We start from the raw sequence: 14,594 nt of genomic DNA on the forward strand, positions 1-14,594 counted from the left end.
CCTCCTCCTCTTGCCTCCTCCTCCTCTTGCCTCCTCCTCCTCCTCTTGCCTCCTCCTCATCCTCCATTCTTGGAACAAGTTTGAAGAGCTTGTAGATCATAATCACTATCACTATCATCACCAATGCTCACATCTGAGTCTGGGATTTTGGAAAATAGGAGTTTCCTCTTTGATTCTGGTACAACTGAACGTGAACAAGATGGCCCAGCACCAGAGGTGGAAGGCTGTGGGTTGTCTGGGTTTTCCTCACTATTACCCATATTATGGTCATTAGTTTCGGTCAAAACCTCACCAGAACCTTGAAACTCATCTTCACTGTCACTTCCATCTGTATTAGAACTGTCACTGGGGAACAAAAGTGTCCCAATTCGCCGAGGAGTGAGGAACTTCTTACTGCGAGGCACGGTGGAAATTGTGTACAATGATGGCATTCCCACAATGCACCACTGGGTGCCAGATTTTTTTCCTACTGCGCACACCCACCACACAGACCCATTCTCTCACATCTAGGCTTATCAGCCTTTTCCTGTGAGATTTGAGGCCGCTAGAATTTATGCGTACTAGTACGACAAAAACCCCTACGCGTAAGACGTACTAGTACGACCAAAACCCTCAAAGGGTTAAACGTATTGGTTGATAAGTGAGGAGAGTCATCATCGGAGTTATCAGCAGGGTTATCAGGAGCTGTAGAAGGCACAGGTAGGGAGATGACGGTGAGAAATGTCAGGACTTGTAGGGGTAGGGGTTCTGGGTGTAGCTATCCAGAAGAATTACATTAGTGTAGCCTGCCTTGTAATTTTCTTTTTTCTTCATAAATTTCATGATAGCACTATAAAAGCTCATTTATTTGCCATTCCACTTTCGTGAACCGTTCAACATTTGGGGCCATCCTCTTCGCAGTGAACTACTTTTGTACTTCTTCCATTCTTTCCTCTTCTTCTAAGAGCTGCTGTGCTTCCAACTATTAAATCTTCATTACTTAGCTCTCCCTTGATTAGAGGGGAAATAGATGCCTGACGCTGAGATGCCGCACTGCCTATACCTTGACAACCTGAATTTCAGCACCCATATCCAACACATAACCAAAAAAGTATCCAAAACAGTTGGGATCCTCTCCAAGATACGATACTACGTGCTGCAAAATGCCCTTCTCACACTATACCACTCACTTATTTATCCATACCTCACCTATGCTATTTGTGCTTGGGGATCAACTGCAGCAAAACACCTAAAGCCAATAATAACCCAACAAAAAGCTGCAGTAAGAATAATCACTAAATCCCATCCCTGGCAACACACCCTCCCACTCTTCATAGATCTAAACTTACTCCCTGTTCAGTACATCCACACTTACTACTGTGCAATCTACATCTACAGGACCTTAAACTCCAATATCAACCTTGACCTAAAACGCTTTCTTGATAGTTGTGACAGAACCCACAGGCATAACACCAGACACAAACATCTCTACGACATTCCCCATGTCCGACTAAACCTTTACAAAAATTCAATGTATGTCAAAGGCCCTAAAATCTGGAACGCCCTACCTGAGAACTCTAGAACTGCAGACACATTCATCACCTTCAAAACTACCATTAGAAAACATCTTATCTCCCTGATAAACCCCATCAATTAACTACACGAATACCACCTGGTGGTTCACACTTACACTCACTCACCCATTTGACCATAAACAGAAATATTAATCTCAATCTTAAAATAATGAATCCTATGATACTCGAATACTGAAACTATGTACTGTGCCAAAACAAAAGCATTCACATTGCTAAACTCACAAACTAGTATTTAGTTAATTAGCCATAATACCAACTTACCTCATAATTTGTAATATTTTAAAATAAAGAATTAAACTAAGTCTGCCCGAAATGCCTAGCCATTTTAGGCGTTCTAGTGGTACACTCTGTAATCATTATTTAACTACATGTAAACCACACAACAACCAAATTCTGTAAATTCAACATTGTAATCTTTATAGAGAATAAACTTTGAATTTGAATTTGAATACAGCATACAATATTGACTGGTCAGAGACGGTTGTAAGTCTAGGATGTCATTAAACAGGTAGGTCGTTAAGTGAGGAGCATCTGTATACACTTTTTTTTTCAACAAGTCAGCAGTCTCCCACTGAGGCAGGGTGACCCAAAAAGAAAATCCCCAAAAAGAAAATACTTTCATCATTCAACACTTTCACCTCACGCACACATAATCACTGTTTTTGCAGAGGTGCCCAGAACACAACAGTTTATAAGTACATACGTATAAAAATACACAATATATCCCTCCAAACTGCCAATATCCCAAACCCCTCCTTTAGAGTGCAGGCACTGTATTTCCCATTTCCAGGACTCAAGTCCGGTTAAATAAAATAACCGGTTTACCTGAATCCCTTCACTAAATATTACTCTGCCCACACTCCAACAGCTCGTCAGGTCCCAAATACCATTTGTCTCCATTCACTCCTAACACACTCGCGCACCCTTGCTGGAAGTCCAAATTCCTCGCCCAGAACACCTCCTTTACCCCCTCCCTCCAACCTTTTCGAGGACGATCCCTACCCCACCTTCCTTCCCCTACAGATATATACGCTCTCCATGTCTTTCTACTTTGATCCATTCTCTCTAAACGACCAAACCACCTCAACAAACCCTCTTCAGCCCTCTAATACTTTTATTAACTCCACGCCTTCTCCTAATTTCCACACTCCGAATTTTCTGCATAATATTTACATCACACATTGCCCTTAGACAGGACATCTCCACTGCCTCCAACCGCCTCCTTGCTGCAGCATTTACAACCCAAGCTTCACACCCATATAAGAGTGTTGGTACTACTATACTTTCATACATTCCCTTTTTTGCCTCCATAGATAACATTTTTTGCCTCCACATATACCTCAATGCACCACTCTCCTTTTTTCCTTCATCAATTCTATGATTAACCTCATCCTTCATAAATCCATCTGCTGACATGTCAACTCCCAAATATCTGAAAACTTTCACTTCTTCCATACTCCTCCTCCCCAATTTGATGTCCAATTTTTCTTTATCTAAATCATTTGATACTCTCATCACCTTACACTTTTTTATGTTCATTCGACTTTCTACCTTTACACACACTCCCAAATTCGTCCACTAACCTTTGCAATTTTTCTTTAGAATCTCCCATAAGCACAGTATCATCAGCAAAAAGTAACTCACTTACCATTTTGTATTTAATTCCCCATAATTTAATCCCACCCCTCTCCCGAACACCCTAGCATTTACTTCTTTTACAACCCCATCTATAAATATATTAAACAATCATTTTTAGGTCACCCCCTGCCTTGGTGGGATATGGCCGGTTTGTTGAAAAAATATACTTATAATTGTTATTTTATGTATTTTTTTTATTATTTTGGTCTCCAGAGACTATGTATAATGAATACTTATAATATTACAATTATTTCAGAGGGTATTAGTCACCCTGCCTCGGTGGGAGACGGCCGACTTGTTGAAAAAAAAAAAAAAAAAATTAGTCATCAAAGCGTGGAAATTATTCAGTGTTTGACTTTACTGGGTTATATACCTAGTGTGCTTTGTGGCTGAATTCCACTATTAGTATCATGAAATTGTAATGAATTTGGACTAAGTCATCTTTGAGCCACTTGCACACACTGTTTGCTGGTAGGAGAAGCTGGTGGTGGAACAACAGCTCCTGTTCCTTTGTTTACATTTGTAGTGAGGCATACTAGTATGTTGGACATACAGTCATCACCTGAGTAGTTAGCCATGATACATTGTGGGGGACATTGCTGGCCTTAGATTTTTTTCAAATGTATAAATAGATGGAAGACGACCCAAAGAGTTGTTCCGAGGTAAAAAATATTGGCAGGTGGCAGATTTGTGGGAAAGAGGAATGGTGTGTATTAGTACATTGTACACAGTACCAACACCTGCATACTAGTACATCAGACAGTTAAAGGCTTAAATGAAAGCACTAGGATCATGAAAAAGAAACTAGGCAAATGAAAACAGTGATAAAAGAATAGCAACGTTTATAGAGGGGCAACTGATATATCGGATCATTATTTAGTTGTAGCTACAGTTAGAGTAAGAGGTAGATGGGAAAAGAGGAAGGTGGCAACAACAAGTAAGAGGGAGGTGAAAGTGTATAAACTAAGGGAGGAGGAAGTTCGGGTGAGATATAAGCGACTATTGGCAGAAAGGTGGGATAGTGCAAAGATGAGTAATGGGGGGGTTGAAGAGGGTTGGAATAGTTTTAAAAATGCAGTATTAGAATGTGGGGCAGAAGTTTGTGGTTATAGGAGGGTGGGTGCAGGAGGAAAGAGGAGTGATTGGTGGAATGATGAAGTAAAGGGTGTGATAAAAGAGAAAAAGGTAGCTTATGAGAGGTTTTTACAAAGCAGAAGTGTTATAAGAAGAGCAGAATATATGGAGAGTAAAAGAAAGGTAAAGAGTGGTGAGAGAGTGCAAAAGGAGAGTAGATGATAGAGTGGGAGAGGCACTGTCAAGAAATTTTAATGAAAATAAGAAAAAATTTTGGAGTGAGTTAAACAAGTTAAGAAAGCCAAGGGAAAATATGGATTTGTCAGTTAAAAACAGAGTAGGGGAGTTAGTAGATGGGGAGATGGAGGTATTAGGTAGATGGCGAGAATATTTTGAGGAACTTTTAAATGTTAAGGAAGAAACAGAGGCAGTAATTTCATGCACTGGTCAGGGAGGTATACCATCTTTTAGGAGTGAAGAAGAGCAGAATGAAAGTGTGGGGGAGGTACGTGAGGCATTACGTAAAATGAAAGGGGGTAAAGCAGCTGGAACTGATGGGATCATGACAGAAATGTTAAAAGCAGGGGGGGATATAGTGTTGGAGTGGTTGGTACTTTTGTTCAATAAATGTATGAAAGAGGGGAAGGTACCTAGGGATTGGCAGAGAGCATGTATAGTCCCTTTATATAAAGGGAAAGGGGACAAAAGAGACTGTAAAAATTATAGAGGAATAAGCTTACTGAGTATACCAGGAAAAGTGTACGGTAGGGTTATAATTGAAAGAATTAGAGGTAAGACAGAATGTAGGATTGCGGATGAGCAAGGAGGTTTCAGAGTGGGTAGGGGATGTGTAGATCAAGTGTTTACATTGAAGCATATATGTGAACAGTATTTAGATAAAGGTAGGGAAGTTTTTATTGCATTTATGGATTTAGAAAAGGCATATGATAGAGTGGATAGAGGAGCAATGTGGCAGATGTTGCAAGTATATGGAATAGGTGGTAAGTTATTAAATGCTGTAAAGAGTTTTTATGAAGATAGTGAGGCTCAGGTTAGGGTGTGTAGAAGAGAGGGAGACTATTTCCCAGTAAAAGTAGGTCTTAGACAGGGATGTGTAATGTCACCATGGTTGTTTAATATATTTATAGATGGGGTTGTTAAGGAAGTAAATGCTAGGGTGTTTGGGAGAGGGGTGGGATTAAATTATGGGGAATCAAATTCAAAATGGGAATTGACACAGTTACTTTTTGCTGATGATACTGTGCTTATGGGAGATTCTAAAGAAAAATTGCAAAGGTTAGTGGATGAGTTTGGGAATGTGTGTAAAGGTAGAAAGTTGAAAGTGAACATAGAAAAGAGTAAGGTGATGAGGGTGTCAAATGATTTAGATAAAGAAAAATTGGATATCAAATTGGGGAGGAGGAGTATGGAAGAAGTGAATGTTTCCAGATACTTGGGAGTTGACGTGTCGGCGGATGGATTTATGAAGGATGAGGTTAATCATAGAATTGATGAGGGAAAAAAGGTGAGTGGTGCGTTAAGGTATATGTGGAGTCAAAAAACGTTATCTATGGAGGCAAAGAAGGGAATGTATGAAAGTATAGTAGTACCAACACTCTTATATGGGTGTGAAGCTTGGGTGGTAAATGCAGCAGCGAGGAGACGGTTGGAGGCAGTGGAGATGTCCTGTTTAAGGGCAATGTGTGGTGTAAATATTATGCAGAAAATTCGGAGTGTGGAAATTAGGAGAAGGTGTGGAGTTAATAAAAGTATTAGTCAGAGGGCAGAAGAGGGGTTGTTGAGGTGGTTTGGTCATTTAGAGAGAATGGATCAAAGTAGAATGACATGGAAAGCATATAAATCTATAGGGGAAGGAAGGCGGGGTAGGGGTCGTCCTCGAAAGGGTTGGAGAGAGGGGGTAAAGGAGGTTTTGTGGGTAAGGGGCTTGGACTTCCAGCAAGCGTGCGTGAGCGTGTTAGATAGGAGTGAATGGAGACGAATGGTACTTGGGACCTGACGATCTGTTGGAGTGTGAGCAGGGTAATATTTAGTGAAGGGATTCAGGGAAACCGGTTATTTTCATATAGTCGGACTTGAGTCCTGGAAATGGGAAGTACAATGCCTGCACTTTAAAGGAGGGGTTTGGGATATTGGCAGTTTGGAGGGATATGCTGTGTATCTTTATATGTGTATGCTTCTAGACTGTTGTATTCTGAGCACCTCTGCAAAAACAGTGATAATGTGCGAGTGTGGTGAAAGTGTTGAATGATGATGAAAGTATTTTCTTTTTGGGGATTTTCTTTCTTTTTTTTTGTCACCCTGCCTCGGTGGGAGACGGCCGACTTGTTGAAAAAAAAAAAAAAAAAAAAAAAAAGAGCAAAAGAAAGCCAAACAGAAATAGGAGTGTACCTTGTGCTGATTGGTCGAACTCTGACTCCAACAAACACAGTTGTAGACTCTGCACCACCATATATGTCTTCAACACCTGGACTGGGGCTTGTGGAGATCTTTCCTGGGAAACTGCTCACAATGTCTGGTGTCAAATGAATTAAGCCAACCTGAGAAAATAAGGAAATTCATACAGATCTCATTTTCACAGCAATCTTAACCCACAGACAAAAGATTCTGGGATAAAAATACATTAAACACTTAATTGGAACCAAACAAGTCCTTTAACCCTTTCAGGGTCCAAGGCCCAAATCTGAAGTGGTGCCCCAGTGTCCAAGAATTTTCAAAAAAAAAAATTGTTATTTTTTCTTATGAAATCGTAGAGAATCTTTTTGTGAAGGTAATAAAACAAAAAGTACGAAATTTGGTGGAAAATTGACGAAATTATGCTCTCGCGAATTTTGACGTGTCAGCGATATTTACGAATCGGCGATTTTGCCGACTTTGACTCCCATTTTAGGCCAATTGCTTTATTCCAATCAACCAAATTCTTAGCTATTTCACTAGTATGACTTCTATTCTATCGATTGAGCACAAGAAATCTTCAAGTCAACTGTTTCAACTACAAAATAAAGTGATCGGAAATTGTTAATTTGGCCAATTTAACACAAAGTTCAAAATATTCCAATTTTAAAATAGGCTCCAGAATAAACAATGTAGGTATTCCTGGAACTAAACTAACATTTCCTCTGTTCATTAGTTACATTTTGAGGCTTTACAAATAAATTCCATTTTGATTTTTTATTCACATAATGAATTTTTATTCACACCAAAAAATAGAAGATTTACTGTTATGCAATACTGTAATAATTGTATAAATATCATCACCATATTTGTGAATGTATATTAGACCCACCAGCTGACGTGTATTAGATGTGTGAGGTCGTTTGTTTACTCTTGAATATCGGCAAAAATTTAACATTTCCGCTACTTTGAGCTCAGTTTCAAGCCAATTTCCAGTGCTAAAACCAATCAAAATCATCTCTATTTCTGTAATATGACTTCCATTCTATCAAATGAGACCAAGAAATCGCAAATACAACTATAAAAAACATACGAAAAAACACTGCAAAGTCGCTGTTTTAATCGAAAAATCATGATTTCAGTTTTTTTCTCTCATTATACACAGTGTGCTGCAGGATCTGTTTTATGTGGTGCACACATACCACATAGATGTATTCTCTCATATCTAGGCCCAAATGTACCACTCACAGTTTATCAGAGTGAGCTGAGCTCATGACGTAGATCTACGGTTTGGACCCTGAACGTAAAGCCGTAGATCTACGGGACGGACCCTGAAAGGGTTAATACCCTATTTATGGTTTACAATCATCTTTTACTGCTGTAATATATCCATGCAAAGTATTTACTCATACGTATTTAGTTTTAAAAATGCAGTATTAGAATGTGGGGCAGAAGTTTGTGGTTATAGGAGGGTGGGGGCAGGAGGAAAGAGGAGTGATTGGTGGAATGATGAAGTAAAGGGTGTGATAAAAGAGAAAAAGGTAGCTTTTGAGAGGTTTTTACAAAGCAGAAGTGTTATAAGAAGAGCAGAGTATATGGAGAGTAAAAGAAAGGTGAAGAGAGTGGTGAGAGTGCAAAAGGAGAGCAGATGATAGAGTGGGAGAGGCACTGTCAAGAAATTTTCATGACAAAAAGAAAAAATTTTGGAGCGAGTTAAACAAGTTAAGAAAGCCTAGGGAAAGTATGGATTTGTCAGTTAAAAACAGAGTAGGGGAGTTAGCAGATGGGGAGAGGGAGGTATTAGGTAGATGGCGAGAATATTTTGAGGAACTTTTAAATGTTGAGGATGAAAGGGAGGCGGTAATTTCATGCACAGGCCAGGGAGGTATACCATCTTTTAGGAGTGAAGAAGAGCAGAATGTAAGTGTGGAGGAGGTACACGAGGCATTACGTAGAATGAAAGGGGGTAAAGCAGCTGGAACTGATGGGATCATGACAGAAATGTTAAAAGCAGGGGGGGATATAGTGTTGGAGTGGTTGGTACTTTTGTTTAATAAATGTATGAAAGAGGGGAAGGTACCTAGGGATTGGCAGAGAGCATGTATAGTCCCTTTATATAAAGGGAAAGGGGACAAAAGAGATTGTAAAAATTATAGAGGAATAAGTTTACTGAGTATACCAGGAAAAGTGTACGGTAGGGTCATAATTGAAAGAATTAGAGGTAAGACAGAATGTAGGATTGCAGATGAGCAAGGAGGTTTCAGAGTGGGTAGGGGATGTGTAGATTAAGTGTTTACATTGATGCATATATGTGAATAGTATTTAGATAGAGGTAGGGAAGTTTTTATTGCATTTATGGATTTAGAAAAGGCATATGATAGAGTGGATAGAGGAGCAATGTGGCAGATGTTGCAAGTATTTGGAATAAGTGTTAAGTTACTAAATGCTGTAAAGAGCTTTTATGAGGATAGTGAGGCTCAGGTTAGGGTGTGTAGAAGAGAGGGAGACTACTTCCTGGTAAAAGTAGGTCTTAGACAGTGATGTGTAATGTCACAATGGTTGTTTAATATATTTATAGATGGGGTTGTAAAAGAAGTAAATGCTAGGGTGTTCGGGAGAGGGGTGGGATTAAATTATGGGAAATCAAATTCAAAATGGGAATTGACACAGTTACTTTTTGCTGATGATACTGTGCTTATGGGAGATTCTAAAGAAAAATTGCAAAGGTTAGTGGATGAGTTTGAGAATGTGTGTAAAGGTAGAAAGTTGAAAGTGAACATAGAAAAGAGTAAGGTGATGAGGGTATCAAATGATTTAGATAAAGAAAAATTGGATATCAAATTAGGGAGGAGGAGTATGGAAGAAGTGAATGTTTTCAGATACTTGGGAGTTGACGTGTCGGCGGATGGATTTATGAAGGACGAGGTTAATCATAGAATTGATGAGGGAAAAAAGGTGAGTGGTGCGTTGAGGTATATGTGGAGTCAAAAAATGTTATCTATAGAGGCAAAGAAGGGAATGTATGAAAGTATAGTAGTACCAACACTCTTATATGGATGTGAAGCTTGGGTGGTAAATGCAGCAGCGAGGAGACAGTTGGAGGCAGTGGAGATGTCCTGTCTAAGGGCAATGTGTGGTGTAAATATTATGCAGAAAATTCGGAGTGTGGAAATTAGGAGAAGGTGTGGAGTTAATAAAAGCATTAGTCAGAGGGCAGAAGAGGGGTTGTTGAGGTGGTTTGGTCATTTAGAGAGAATGGATCTAAGTAGAATGACATGGAAAGCATATAAATCTATAGGGGAAGGAAGGAGGGGTAGGGGTCGTCCTCGAAAGGGTTGGAAAGAGGGGGTAAAGGAGGTTTTGTGGGCGAGGGGCTTGGACTTCCAGCAAGCGTGCATGAGCGTGTTAGATAGGAGTGAATGGAGACGAATGATACTTGTGACCTGACGATCTGTTGGAGTGAGAGCAGGGTAATATTTAGTGAAGGGATTCAGGGAAACCGGTTATTTTCATATAGTCGGACTTGAGTCCTGGAAATGGGAAGTACAATGCCTGCACTTTAAAGGAGGGGTTTGGGATATTGGCAGTTTGGAGGGATATGTTGTGTATCTTTATACGTATATGCTTCTAAACTGTTGTATTCTGAGCACCTCTGCAAAAACACTGATAATGTGCGAGTGTGGTGAAAGTGTTGAATGATGATGAAAGTATTTTCTTTTTGGGGATTTTCTTTTTTTTTTGGGTCACCCTGCCTCGGTGGGAGACGGCCGACTTGTTGAAAAAAAAAAAAAAAAAATTAATAACATGGAATGTAGTCTAGAATGAATAAAATAAATCATTAAGTATGTCACGAGAGGTGTTGTGTTTTGTTGTTGTTGTGTTGTCGTTGTTGGGTACATAAGGGCCACCGAGAGTAAGCCGTCCATAATTGTGGTAAAGCAGCAGCTGAGGCGGTGGTGTTTTCTGTAGCCCTATATAACTCCAACAACATTGGAGGAGTTGGTAGAATTGCTGAATCACTAAAGAAGGAACCCTCTACCACCATCACTACCACCATCAACCACTATCACAACTGCTTCCACTACCACCTTTGTATTTTTCTACAAACTTTTTCATAAATTATGTGTTTCTCACATTCTTTACCAAAGGGCTGGCACTAGAACCTTTCTTTGGAGCCATGGTAGCTTATTTAGCACTTGCAAGCACTAAAATCAATGGAATATTATGAAATATTTCGCAGGAGCATGTGAGGGGACCGTCGCTCACTGGTAAACAATGGCACACTGGCTGGGAAGGCAGGCCCAGGCAGCTCAGAGCGTGAGTATGTGTCCCGGACGAAGGACGATTAGCAATTTAATGGACCATTTGCGAACTAATGTTTAGACGAATTAACGGGACTATTTCCGAAATGGACGACTTTCAGGCCAGACGATTATTGAGGGACCACTGTACTCAAATATGCAGTTTATTACTTTTAACTCCTAGAGTATCTTCCCAAAAAATATTCCGCATAATTAAGGGCTTTTACATGCAAGTAATACACCATTAACCTAAATAATGTTCGAAATGATGATAATATCAGGCTCAGCTACCTAAACAAACTAGTAAAAGTTCAACATTTCCTTTGCACTGTATGGTTTATCAACACCAATATAATCACAACAAGAAGTCTGAAAAATTTATTTATTCAATTTTTAATCTCAGAGGTACCTCTATAATCTATAGTGAATAGATTAAGATTATTCTCAGAACACCCGAGCAGCAGCAAAAAAAAAAAAATTTGGGCTGGAGTTTTGAGACTCTGACCACGGGTTCAATCCCAGCCGGGGTATGGTTTTTTTAAAAACTTACATAGAACAATTATCATTTATGACTAATAAAAGTCAGTAACAAAACTGTACCAATATTTGAAATTTCCTGATAGCGTCAGATAACAGATCTCCTGGAGCAATAAATTTGATATAAAGCAAAACATCAATAATCTGGCAATCAGTTTATCATAGGAAGATTTTTTTTTTCTGAACACGTCAGCCATCTCCCATCGAAGCAGGATGACCCAGAAAAGAGAAAAAACTTACACATAATCACTGTCTTTGCAGAGGTGCTCAGATACAACAGCTTAGAAGTCACTCCAAACAGCCGATGTCCCAAACCCCTCCTTTAAAGTGCAGGCATTGTACTTCCCACCTCTAAGACTCAAGTCCGACTAACTAGTTTCCCTGAATCCCTTCATAAAATATTACCCTGTTCACACTCCAACAGCTTGTCAGGTCCCAGAAACCATTCATCTCTATTCACTCCTATCTAATATGCTCACACATGTCTGCTGCATGTCCAAGCCCCTTACATACAAAACCTCTTACCTCCTCCCTCCATCCTATCCTTGGATGACCCCTACCCCTCCTCCCCTCCACTACAGATTTACACACACTCCATACATACAGACATGATCCAATCACATAGCCTTCAAGCTCTAACTTGTGATATCAAACTGAACAATTTCTTTGGCAATTTTAAATAAACAAAATAAATTTCATTAAAAAACATACAGAGGGAGTCTGGCTGTGGTTGGAGAGTCTAGCATGACTTGAGCTGGATCTTCTTGAGCTGCCCGGAGTGGGTGTACTGGAGCCAACAGAAAGTTTAGATGATCTGCCTACAGGTTTAGTTAGTGTTGGTGTCCTGGATTCACTTGACAGTCTGCTACATGATGCCCTGTATGCAACAAGACAAGGGTTAAACTAAAATGCAAGAAACACTTTGCTGAAGTACTGTTATTTGCAGCTTTCATTAACCATTTGACTGTTTCAGCTGTATATATACGTCTTACGAGCCAGTGTTTTGGATGTACATACAGTAAGGCCCCACTTTACGGCGTTTTGCCTTACGGCATTCCACTAATACGGCGATGTCAAATTATGACCAAAATTTGCTATACGGCAAGAGTCTTTCAAATACGGCACCCCTCACCCAGTTTGTTTACATTTTCCGTGACCACACCTATTATGTCAGGAAACTTTCCAAAATTTCAAGTGTTTTAAAGTTACTGCATATTTTATATGTACTCTGATAATTATACTTATGTGTACCTGTACCTAAATATACTTACACACTGTGCTGGTGTGCAGGTACACATTAAAATTGCTAAGTCTCTCTCTACTCATGATGCCAATACTATACTACGTAATAATAATCACTCTTGGGCACACTAAATGTCTTATTTTATATCAATATAGGCATTTTCATTAATCCATCTATGATATTTTCCTCAAAATTATATATGAAACCAGTTACATAGCATATAAACATGATACATACACTCACAGAATAAAAATTGATGTAAATATGAGACTTGTTTACAAAGCAGCTGTGTAGGTAGTGTAGGAAGAATTACGTTTTCTCTAGTCGAACTGGGGGATAACTGTAGAAAAATATTCTTTTCGTATGCCTTTACTCTATATATATAGCAATTCACGACCTTTGTGGGTTCAGTGCTTTTTATAATAAAAATTTTTTTTTTTTTTTTTTCAACAAGTCGGCCGTCTCCCACCGAGGCAGGGTGACCCAAAAAAGAAAGAAAATCCCCAAAAAGAAAATACTTTCATCATCATTCAACACTTTCACCACACTCGCACATTATCACTGTTTTTGCAGAGGTGCTCAGAATACAACAGTCTAGAAGCATACACATATAAAGATACACAACATATCCCTCCAAACTGCCAATATCCCAAACCCCTCCTTTAAAGTGCAGGCATTGTACTTCCCATTTCCAGGACTCAAGTCCGACTATGAAAATAACCGGTTTCCCTGAATCCCTTCACTAAATATTACCCTGCTCACACTCCAACAGATCATCAGGTCCCAAGTACCATTCGTCTCCATTCACCCCTATCTAACACGCTCACGCACGCTTGCTGGAAGTCCAAGCCCCTTGCCCACAAAACCTCCTATTATTATTATTAATATTAATAATAATAATATTATTATTATTAATATTATTTTCATTCACTCTAAAAATGGTGTGTTGCTGTTTGTTTATTCTGAACTAACTTGTACAACTTGTACACAATGTAAGAGTACACCTACCATCCGACTTACGACCAAGTTCCGTTCCGAGAAACCAGGCGCAAGTCGAAATGGACGCAAGTCGAACTTTACTACTGAATATCAACATCGCATTTTTGTAATGACTTTATTTTATTGTTTTATTTTGGTATTTCATGTTTTACTTTACTTTTTATGCTGTTAGTACTGTATTTTATATTGTAAGGTTTAGGATAAACACTGTGTACAACACAAACAGTTGTTTACTTCCCAGAAATTTGGCATAAAAAACACGGTCTTAAGTCAAGTGGTCGTAAGTCGAGCAGGTCGTAAGTCGGATGGTATGTGTGTTTGTATTGTGAGGTAATTATTATTATAATAAAAAATATTGAGGTAAATGTTTTACAAACTCTTACAAATGGATGTGAATGAACTAAAAGTAGACATATTAATACGCATTTATTTCGCCTGATCAAGTGATCGTCCACTACCTGTTCAGTTTGTGTTCTTACATTGTCTCAACTCTGTATCTCGTTCTCTCTCTCGTTTACTCTTTCGTTAACTAGTTGGCTCTCATTGAAGATGGCATCTAAGGTTAGCTGTAATAAAAAGAGAAGTCGTAAGCATCTTGCTTCAAGTGCCAAGTTAGAGGATGATGGTGTAACATTCTGATTTTATTCAATAAACACCCTGCCACTCACCTCTCACACATTAATATTAATATTTTAAGGTAAGTAATAAGTGTACTCTGTGTGTATCTTACCTTTTATTGTGTTTTTAATGCATATTTCTATTGCTAACTTAATATAAGTTAGTGTAAACTTGTTGTCTGGCATTTATTGCATATTT

At 39.0% G+C, this 14,594-nt stretch overlaps 1 protein-coding gene across 4 annotated transcripts in view; it reads right to left on the bottom strand.

Annotated features, from left to right (window-relative positions):
• The window catches only part of LOC128684368 (kinesin-like protein KIF14), a 269,582-nt gene that overhangs the window by 212,910 nt on the left and 42,078 nt on the right, over positions 1-14,594 (bottom strand). For all 4 annotated transcript variants that reach the window (XM_070089073.1, XM_070089083.1, XM_070089065.1 and 1 more), the window contains 2 exons: positions 12,248-12,413; positions 6,696-6,844 (listed from right to left, as the gene is read on the bottom strand). In XM_070089073.1, the coding sequence (XP_069945174.1) occupies positions 6,696-6,844; positions 12,248-12,413 (315 nt within the window). The remainder of the gene's footprint in view (positions 1-6,695; positions 6,845-12,247; positions 12,414-14,594) is intronic.

Source organism: Cherax quadricarinatus, chromosome 2 (genome assembly GCF_038502225.1).
Source record: "Cherax quadricarinatus isolate ZL_2023a chromosome 2, ASM3850222v1, whole genome shotgun sequence".
Classification (NCBI taxonomy): Eukaryota; Metazoa; Arthropoda; class Malacostraca; order Decapoda; family Parastacidae; genus Cherax; species Cherax quadricarinatus.